Here is an 11,248-nt window from a genome sequence, read left to right on the forward strand (position 1 = left end):
CTCCCTAAAAGATGAAAACTTGGCCCCTTGCTCTGCTCTACGCTCTTTGAAATTCACACTCTTCATTACAAGTACAAAAATAGAAGAAATTACCAAAATAGAACCTAAATATAAAAAATCATTACAAGATAATTCATATATAAGGAGAATAAGCAATTCCTACTAAAATATTTAAAGGCACAAGTCCTACATAAAGAAAACCTAAGTATATCAGCAAGCATATACTAGACCAACAATGTGTTGCAGCAATAAAAAGGTATCCTGCTAAAAACAGATAAAAAAATGATAAATTGACTCATTACCTATGTGTTGCATAGGGAATACTTGCAACAACAACTTTAGAAAGATCTTACATTTAACAAGTGGGAAATTACACACTAACCGATGAAATTATCACCAATTGCACAAAAATAAATGCTAAAAAAATACCTTTTGTTGGTCAAACATAACACAGAGTAAATCATCCTTCCATTCAGGAACAGATTGCAAAGTTTCACGTACTAATCTCAGGAACCAAGTCCGTGAATCTCTATTTTCAATCTCCACCACTGTAATAGCTACAAGGAACATGCCCCTGTTTCCATCTAAGGCAACAACAAATAGCAAGATCCCACCAAAAGATCCTTTCAAATGGCATCCATTAATACCAACCCAAGGTCTGCACCTTCTCACAAACCCCTTTGAAATGATTATGATTATTATTAGGTATTGACTTGGAATCATAGTTGGCTACACTAAAGTTCCCCTTATTTTTCCATCTAACCAATGTAGCCCAAGGTGGTGTTGGACCTTGTGGCCTCAATAATCTTAAGAGGGATAGACTTAGAATGCAGAAGAAGCAGCAGCAACAATCAATTTAATAATGTTCTTTAAACATGCAAGACAAAATTGATTGCAATAACATAAATGAGATAAGGGAAGAGAGAATGCAAACACAGTTTTATACTGATTCGGCCACAACCCGTGCCTACATCCAGTACTTAAGCAACCCACTTGAGATTTCCACTATCTTTGTAAAATCCTTTACAACTTCTGAACCACACAGGGACAACCCATCCCTTGTATTCAGGAATCCTTACAACTCAAGAGACCCTCAGTCCCTTAATTAATTTCATTGAGTAAGAAGAATGGAAGAAGAATTCTCTCTTAAGAGAAGAATATTACAATGACGATCCATGAATGAACTCTTAATGGATTTGCAAGTGTTTGCCCAAGAGTTCTTGAGAGAGCATTTGGCAATGAAGTTCTCTTGGAATCTCTCTCATTTTCTTATGAGAGGATAAGACATTCTGGACCAGCAAAAAACTCTCTCTATCTTTTGAGAGGATAAAACATTTTGGCCAAGCAAAACTTTCTCTTAAAATTCGTGCCCAAATCACCTATTTATAGGCCTTTGATGGCCATTCACAAATCCATTGAAAAGATGTGACTGTTGGCAGATTTTCAGAAAACTCTCCACTGGTAATCGATTACAATGTCTGTGTAATCGATTACACAGTTATAATTTGAAGGGTTATGACTTTTGAATTTGAATTTCCAAAGTTCCGTTGCTGGTAATCGATTACAAACATATGGTAATCGATTACATATTCAAAATTCAAATTCAAAACCCTTTTCAACAGCTCTTTCTCAACCCTGTCTTTTGGTAATCGATTACACTGCCTGGTAATCGATTACCAGAGCCTTGAATGTCTTGAAAGCACTTTGTTTCAATGGAAAGGCTTGATCTTGAGTTAATCTTGAAGCAAGGCTTTGCTTGTTGAAGTAATCTTGTATCAATCTTGAAGCAAATGAGCCTTGTTTGATTCTTCTTTTGACATCATCAAAATCATGTATACATACATTTACATTCTCCCCCTTTTTGATGATGACAAACATGTGATTTCTTCTCGACACCATCAAAGCTTGCATTATTTACATTCTCCCCCCTTTTCAAGCAAATTCTTCTTGACATCATCAAGATCTTCATGATTTACATTCTCCCCCTTTTTGATGATGACAACCACCTGTAGGTTAGGAGCAAAAACAAAGAAAAATATCTATTTGCATATAGTTTACTCCCCCTTGGTTTTGCAATGATTCCTTATATGAGACATTTGAAGATTTCATATTTTTCATATGTAAACAAATTGTCTCATAAAGAATAAATAATTTTTCTTACTATTTTATCTTTTATCTTTCTCTCCTCCTTTGTCAACATAAAAAACAAACCATGAATAGAGAGGAGAAAAATGTTACCACTTGTTACAATGTATGAGAATCAAGTGATACCAAAAGGCATTAAAACAATCATTCAATATTAATCAAGCAAAAACAAGTACAATAACACATCAACCAATCATCAAATATTTCAAATCAAATTAATTAAATTAACAATCAACTAACTATGCACAATAATTTCTATTCAAAAAAATATTCAAATTTCAAATTTTAAATTTCAAATTCCAACTTCCAATAACTTCCCCTTCCAACTTCCAACTTCCAACTTTCATTTTCAACTTTCAACTTCCAATAACTTTCATTTCCAACTTTCAACTTCCATTTTTAACTTTCAACTTCCAATAACTTCTACGTTAAACTTCCAACTTCCAAATTTTAATTTCAAATTTCAATTTTCAAATTCAAATTTCAAATTTCAAATTTCAAATTTCAAATTTCAATTTCAAAATTTCCTTTTCTAAATTTGAAATAGTTTTCTTAAAATATGAAACTAATTTGAAAATTTTAATAGATTCTTTAAAGACAATCAAAAACTCAATCAGGAACAACCATCAAAAACTCAATCACAAACAATCATCAAAAACAATTAATCAAATATAAAATATAATCAATCAATCAAACTAACAAACATTGAATATCAATCAAGCAAAAACAAACACATCAATAAAAAAAACACAATCAATCAATCATCAAACACAGTCAATCAAATTCAATCACAATCATCAAGGACAATCTAAATTCAAGTAGAAAACAAGCATGAAAAGTAATTAATCAAAGACAAGTGACCTGTTGGTATCATTTGATATCACTTGTTGGGCTTGTTGATCAAGTGGCCTTTGTTGTCTCCATAAATCATATATTCACTTTTCTTGAGATTCACTTTTCTTGGGGAGAAATGTGGTCTTTGTTTGTTGTCTTCATAAATCACATATCCATTTATCTTGGGGGAGAAATATGAATAAACTTTGATGCATGCCATGTGTTTGGAGAAATTGCTATCAATGTATCGACTTTGCTCTTCTCCATTTACATAGTGTTTCATCATGATACCCAAACTTATGATTTTCTTCTCTGAATCACTTGAAGAATTTATGACATTATCTTCCCAAGTGATGTATCCTTTCTTTTCTTTCTTCTCTTTGAAATTCCTCATGTCAGATTTTTCATTCTTCTTTTGAAGACAGGACAATTGAATCTCATGTGCCCAGATTGATCGCATTCAGCATTTTGGGGCTAAGGAGAAATCTTCTTCTTTCTTCTTTCATCATCATTCCATTCTTCTCTAGTTTTTTTTATTATATAGTTGCATTTATCTCTACTATTGTAGGAGTAAAGGAATCAAATTCAATGGCTTCCCATATCTTTAAATCTATGGCTTCCATAATGATTTGCATTCGGGTTTTCCAATAATGATAACCCTCACCATTGAGCATAAGAGCCTATTGATAGAATTTCCTCAGGAAATGGAAAGTTGGATGAGGCCATCTCTATTCTTGAAGTTTTTAAACTTTATACAAGAATCCTGCTCTGATACCACTTATTGGACCTTGTGGCCTCAATAATCTTAAGAGGGATAGGCTTAGAATGCAGAAGAAGCAGCAACAATCAATTTAATAATGTTCTTTAAACATGCAAGGCAAAATTGATTGCAATAACATAAATGAGAAAAGGGAAGAGAGAATGCAAACACAGTTTTATACTGGTTCGGCCACAACCCGTGCCTACATCCAGTACTCAAGCAACCCACTTGAGATTCCACTATCTTTGTAAAATCCTTTACAACTTCTGAACCACACAGGGACAACCCATCCCTTGTGTTCAGGAATCCTTACAACTCAAGAGACCCTCGGTCCCTTAATTAATTTCATTGAGCAAGAAGAATGGAAGAAGAATTCCCTCTTAAGATTATTGAGGCCACAAGGTCCAACAGTCACATCTTTTCAATGGATTTGTGAATGGCCATCAAAGGCCTATAAATAGGTGTCTTGAAAGCACTCTGTTTTAAGGCAAGGCTTGGTCTTTAGTGAATCTTGAAACAAGGCTTTGTTTGTTGAAACAATCTTGAATTATTCTTGATGCAAATGCTTATCATTTGAAGCAGCCTTGTTTAATTCTTCTTTGACATCATCTAAATCATGTATACATACATTCACATTATCCCCCTTTTTGATGATGACAAACATGTGATTTCTTCTCGACATCATCAAAGCTTGCATGATTCACATTCTCCCCCTTTGTCAAGTAAATTCTTTTTGATATCATCAAAGCTTGCATGATTTACATTCTCCCCATTTCTCAAGCAAATTCTTCTTGACATCATCAAAATCTTCATGATTTACAGGTGGCAAGTCATCATATGACTTTGCATGCACCCCTTTAGTATGTCAAAAAACTTTCATATTGGCATGATACAGTTGCATGTTACTTGTTGGAACTACACCATACTTTTCAACTAGTATTTGCTTCATTGAGGAGTTGCTTAAATTAGGATAAACCATCAATATACTCTCCAACTTTGTAGTAATCCATGCAGAGTTTGCATTAGAATTCCTCATAACTCTAATGCAAGTATGGGTAGGTTAAAGCGACTTAATGGCATAAGTAATACCATTCGAGAGTGGGGATGCATGTATCCTCCAAATACATCCTAAGTCAACGCACTCAACAGTGACCCTAGATGGTTCATTTTTAATTCTTTTTAACTGAAACCCCTCTTGTATAAAAAATCCTTCAAAACCCTTCTAAAATGATTCACATCCATAATCAATTGATAAACTTATAGGTGTATCCTTCCATTTTCTGTGATCTCATGTGGTTTTCCAAAATTTCCTCTTTCCTCATAGATTTCAGTAATCTTATCATTAGAATGATAATGATTTCCAATGATATCTATACTTTCTTCAAAGTCACTCAAGTCATCATTATGATGTGTCTCACTCCTACACTATTCATAACTCAAAGGATCATATTCATTGTCTAGCAACCCATTGACATTGAGAGGACCATTAAAAGTCTCATTCTCATCATTTACAAAGACCTCATCTTGACCTTCAACATTTTCATGAGCTACCTCTTCATGTGCATTTGCATAAAAATGTTAATTTGCATCTACCTTTCCATTTTCAGCAACATTCTTTTCACTTAGATCTTCATTTAAGCTCACATTCTCATTAAAAACATCATTCAACACTTCATTCATAACTTCACCTATTGTTGCATTCACACTAATAGTTTCACTCATTGTTGCACCCACACCAACATCACCAGCTTCATTCACATATTCAATTGTCACATTAATAGATTCAATCAACTTCTCACCCACACCATTATCAATGGCTAAAGGTTTTCTCCAAAACTCATTAGTATTTCTACTAGCATACAAATAAATATACCTCTAATTTTGATTCTCTAGATACATCTACATTATACTTGAGGGGTAGAATATTACCATTAACAACTGACTTAAACCAAAGAGTGTATAGATTACATAGTGACAATTTCAATTCATCTGCAAAGTGGTAGACATCTCCATGTGCACAAAAAATGCCAAATTTGTTCCGGTCTTGGTTGTGAATCATACATGGTTCTTCACCAATTTTCTCCATAAAATGCACCAAGATATCCATGTTTCCTTTGTCTGAGCCCAAATAAGGCAATTCATTTTCCACGTCAAACATTATGTCTTGCAATCCAACAACAACAACTAAATTTTTTTGCAAAATATACTATTAACCCAAACAACAAAGTAGGAAAGTGTGTAAAATATCAGTGGTACCCCATAGAAACCCAACAAATCAAAAACAAAAACTTGAACCTACAGTTACAAACAAACACTAAAACCCCACAATATCCCCCACACAACTCATGCACATGATCTCTGCCAAGAAACAAGACGAAGACTAGGGTGCAAAGGTGAAACTCCTTTCGCACCCAACGTAAGTTTGGAAAAAAAGAGATAACCAACCGCGTCCGTCCGATTTAACAATAAAAAAATTAAATGGTTGAGATTTGTTCAGGGCAACCGGTTGAATATGTAACATGAGAGATATCTCCCCTTTGGAATAGGGTTCGCCTTCCCCTCCCCCTTTGGTGTAATGTTACCCTAGCAGAGGTCGCAGTTAAACGATTGAAGCATAGGGTTCTCTAATTCAGCACGATTGAAACAAAGGATGAAAGAAGGGTCCTCTCTTATTTCTAGAAGCAAAAGCAGCTTCTTCTTTCGTTTTTGTGCATCGGCATCACTAACGGTGACATATGTTGCAATGAAGCCCACAAAGCCCGGCTTGGAGGAGATTCGGGGCCAAATCCACAACTAACGTTCACCCTTTCCTCCTAGCACATCAATAACCTCGAGAAGGGTATGCCCCAATCGATTGTAGTTTTCATTTTTAAGGTTTTCGCCCTCCTTAGGCTTATGTTTCAGTTTTTATGTTACTTTTAGTTTGTGCGGACTTGGTTCACGATGCAAAGGGCAAGCGGCTCAGGGTTAAGGCACTTGTTAGGACTCATCTAATCTGCAATCCTTCCAGACCTTTGGTGACTCATCTAATCTGCACATCACTACCAGGAAGTCCCTTTGTGGTGAAAGTATTTCCACTCTTTTGTCACTTTTTATTATTATGGTTGTAGTTTGGTTCACTTGTCCCTTTTATTGTTTGCTTCTTATATTGCTCTTTTGATTGATGTTTGTTTTGCAATTAGGTTTGCCTCAATGTTCTTCTATGTTGCTATGTTATGTGTTGTAGTTTTGAACATGCATGCCCTTTGTATGAGGAGTAGTTTTGCAATATATCTCTTAGTTTGCAAGGTCTGGAATGTGGTAAATGGAAAATTTGGATGGAGACTTTTGAAGGAAAAAGGAATATTAACTTAGTTGTATCATGTTTATAAATATGAATATGGGATGATCGGGAGGTTTCATTGGTAATCTATTTCTTTGGAGGCTCGGGACTCTAAGTGCGTGTCAATTGAAGAGTTGTAGAATAAGACTGCAACTCATAGACAGTGGCTTCGTTAAGGGAAACCACAAGAGCCGTAGTGCAAGCGAGTCTTCACAGGGCAGTCATGTATGGACTCGAACCTGGGTGATCTATCATTCTAAAAAAGCTCGAATTGTGAGATAAAAAAGTGTTAATTGTTGTAATCTTTTCATTAATTTAGAGTTGCATATGATGACTATTTCTATTTTTTAATATTAGGCCGTCTCTCTAAATATGTATTTGTTCAATTCAGTGTTTTGTTACCAATCATATAATCTTGTATAATGCAATTCTTTGTATTTCTATTGTATGATGCATATAGTGTTTTAGCTCTGAAATTCAATTAATGTATCTTTCATTTGTCATTTGTTGAGGATCAGATCTTGTGCATTGGCTCTATGGGCTTATGTGGCTCTGGTTTGGGTATACCTAATCCCCTAAAATGCCAAAATTAGTTAACTTTTACCATACCCCCACTGTCCCCCCTTCCACCCCCCCCCCCCAAAAAAAAAGTGACTATGTATAGCAAATGTATCCGCAGGAAGCTAAACCACTTTTTCAATTTATTGTAGTTGCAGAAGTTTTAATGCCTTTATATAAAAATATACATATTCATTTATAGACTAGCATGTTTGCACATTGTGCCTGTGTGTCCCAAGTTCCTAGTCCAGTCAATGTCATAGTAACTTCATTATGTAGTGTAGTTGAACCACCATGTCTTAATGATAGAGAAATTATGGTGTTTCAAATGCATCAATTAGCTGATGTATTTTTTTTATTTATTTTCAAATGTATTGGTGTGTAGGAGTTGGAGGATATAATGTTAGAGATGGAAAGTAGTGATAATTTTTGTAGCTCTGTCAATGGTGATCGTGACGATGATGTTACTAAAGTGTATGATGATGACGAAGCTAATGAGGAAGATGTTGACCACAATCGTATGGGGGATAGTGACGACCAAGATGATGTCGGACTTGAACATGAGGAGGAAGCGGATTCTGAGGTAGACAATGACGATTATCGAGATTATGATGATTTATGGATTCCAAGTTTCTTTAAAGAGGAATGTATAACTATGGATACCATAGTTGATATTAGACAGTTTGACATGGGAAAAATGACCATTGAAGATGTAAGCAGGTTGGATTTTTGTGACTTGGAGATAGCATATCTCTTCTACTGATTTTTCTGTTAGGAAGAGTCATATTCTTAGAAGCACATATAGGGAAACACTACAACAAACATTTGTTTTTTCATGTGCTAGTTAAAGGAGAGATAAAGGATCGACATCAAATACAAGGAAGCGCCAAGAAAAAAAGAAAGCAGGTGTGGTTGTCAAGTAATGTTTCGTGTTCATGTGCATTTTTGTATGGGATGATGGTATGTGACATGTTGGAATTTTGAGCACAATCATTTATTATTGGACCTAAAATTGTCATCTTTGTTGCCAGCACATAGGAAGATGCCAACAACTGATATTATACAAATTGAAAACTATAGAAAAGTTGGCATTAGACCTCCGCACATGTACACAACATTTGCCAATCATTGTGGTGGATATGACAAAGTGGGGTTTATTAGGAAAGATATTTACAATCAAAAAGTGCGCATGAGAAAGCAACATACCTCTGATGCAAGTGGTGCATTAAAGTATTTACATAATTTACGCAAGAAAGATCCAGTGATGTATGTTTCATACACTGTGGATGAAGGCTCAAGACTACAATGGTTGTTTTGGTGTGATGCTGAGAGCCAATTGCTTTATGAGGTATTTGGTGATGTACTCATATTTGATGCCACTTATAAGAAAAATAAGTATTTGTGCCCTTTTGTTGTCTTCTCTGGTGTTAACCACCATAATCAGACAAAAGTTTATGGCACTGCTATCATGACTGATGAGACGGAAGAAACATATGTTTGGTTCTTAGAACAATTCTTGGAAGCAATGAAAGGAAAAACTCCTTGTTCAATAATAACTGATGGCAATCTAGCTATAAGGAATGCTATAACAAGAGTGATGCCAGGTGTTTTTCACAGACTGTGTGCATGGCACTTATTGAGTAATGCATTGAGCCATGTTCGAGATAAACAAGTTTTGAAATGGTTGAAGAAGCTAATGCTTGGTGATTTTGAAGTGATCGAATTTGAAGAAAAATGGACAGAGATGGTTGCTACCTTTCAATTGGAAGATAATAGTTGGATTGCTGAATTGTACGAAAAAAGGATGAAGTGGTCTCCTGCCCATTTGAGGGATAACTTTTTTGCGGGCATACGGACAACATCTCGATGTGAAGCCTTCCATGCTCATGTTGCAAAATATGTTCATTCACGAACTAATTTAACGGATTTTGTAGAACAATTTCAAAGGTGCCTCACATATTTTCGATATAGAGTGGTTGTGGCAGATTATTTCTCAACATATGAGAATGAAGTTTTGTAAACAAATCTTTGATCTCTTGAGTGGTCTATTGATCATTAGCTTACTAAGGAGATGTTTATACTTTTTCAGTCCTATGTCTCTTGGACTATTAAGTTAAGAGTCGTTGATTGCATAGAGATGGTGATGTTCTTAGTTTACACGATTGTTAAGTACTGTAGTGGAAGTGTTTGGCGTGTGTCCTATTGCCCATTCACAGTTCATTTTAGTTGTTGTTGTATGAGAATGCAATCCATTGGTCTTCCATGTGATCACATATTGGCTGTTTTGGTTTGTTTAAATTTTACGGAGTTGCCAAGTTCTTTGGTTCTGAATAGGTGGTCAAAATATGCCACAAAAGGTATCAAAGAAAAATATCCCGATTCTTCAATGTATTAGGATTCCCATTTGATGGGCAGGTATGCCACTCTGGTTCAAGTTTCTAGAGAAGTCTGTGAAGCTACGTACTGTGATCAAGAGGCATATGACAAAATGTTGCATTTCCTATCAAATGAGCTTAGAAGGAGAAAGTCCAAGAAAAACAGCCAACCATGTTTCGATGAGAATGATAACCAGCATGGTGATAATTATGATGGTATTTTAGACCCTGTTGTTGTTCGAACTAAAGGATGTGGACAAGTTGGAATAGATGAATCCGGCAAGTGAAGGAGAATCCAAAACTGTGGCCAATGTGGTGGAAGTGGCCACAATAAGCGTTCTTGCACCAACCCTCCTCGAAATGCAAATGTTCTTGTTGGTGGTCATTTATTTCATCTAGTGAACAAACTAACACTACATGTCAACCTATAGATGAATATAACTATGAACTGGTAATCATCTACTTGTTTGGGACAATTTGTTTTACAATTTTTATGTTATGCACTTAATGATGGGCAATGAAATCATTCATTCACATATTGTTTGGGACACTGTTTTTTGTTAATGTTGCAATTCATGTAGCAGCCACACACATTTGTTGCTGGTAGTAGCTATGCTGGTTGATAATCACAATTTTGTTGTGTTGAACAAATTGATTGGTAATGACTTAATGTTTGCATCATTTTTTAATTTTGTTATCTATTTGGATATAAGTGGCTTAACCTTGTTGGCTTAACCTTGTTATTGTGTATATGTTGCTGGTGGTTTTTTTTTTTCCAGGATTATCCACTTAAAAGTAACTTATGGAAGCATTATGCAATTATACTATATGTGGATGCAATGTTTATAGCACATGAGGTTTTATTTGATCCATGTTTAACCGAAACAACAACTTATATTTGGTAGTTGGTGTCTTTATTTTGTATGTTGGTCATCAATAGTGACTCTAATTTATTATTTGGTTGTGTTAAATATGCATAAACATATAGGATAATGTGTTAGCACTTATTATAATAGTTACCGACATGTTTTATTTAACTTGGAAGGGAATGAATGATGTTAATTTTGTATGAATTTCATTGTTTACCAAAGTTTACATCTGATTGTATATATTTTGTTGTTTGAACCATGGGTCTTGAACCCGTTGTCATTGGTAGATGAAGGAAGGAAAATGAAACAAAGGAAATAAATTGATTTCTTCAAACGGGGTCACCATTGATCCACTTCCTAAGCAAATTTTGTTAATGGGTTTCAC

At 35.0% G+C, this 11,248-nt stretch overlaps 1 protein-coding gene across 1 annotated transcript; it reads left to right on the plus strand.

Annotated features, from left to right (window-relative positions):
* Positions 1-8,661: 8,661 nt before the first annotated feature.
* Positions 8,662-10,281, plus strand: LOC114386096 (protein FAR-RED IMPAIRED RESPONSE 1-like). Its single transcript, XM_028346104.1, has 2 exons — positions 8,662-9,566; positions 10,035-10,281. The coding sequence occupies exons 1-2, from the start codon at positions 8,662-8,664 to the stop codon at positions 10,279-10,281; spliced, it is 1,152 nt and encodes a 383-aa protein (XP_028201905.1).
* The last annotated feature ends 967 nt before the right edge of the window (positions 10,282-11,248 follow it).

The sequence above is a fragment of the Glycine soja genome, chromosome 15 (assembly GCF_004193775.1).
Source record: "Glycine soja cultivar W05 chromosome 15, ASM419377v2, whole genome shotgun sequence".
NCBI classification, from domain to species: domain Eukaryota; kingdom Viridiplantae; phylum Streptophyta; class Magnoliopsida; order Fabales; family Fabaceae; genus Glycine; species Glycine soja.

What these genes read in the sequence shown, in the direction of transcription:
- LOC114386096 (XM_028346104.1), top strand. Translation starts at nt 8,662, where the DNA reads ATGCCAACAACTGATATTATACAAATTGAAAACTATAGAAAAGTTGGC. An exon ending in TTTGTAGAACAATTTCAAAG is followed by an intron (nt 9,567 to 10,034) that starts GTGCCTCACATA and finishes TTTGATGGGCAG; the next exon opens with GTATGCCACTCTGGTTCAAG.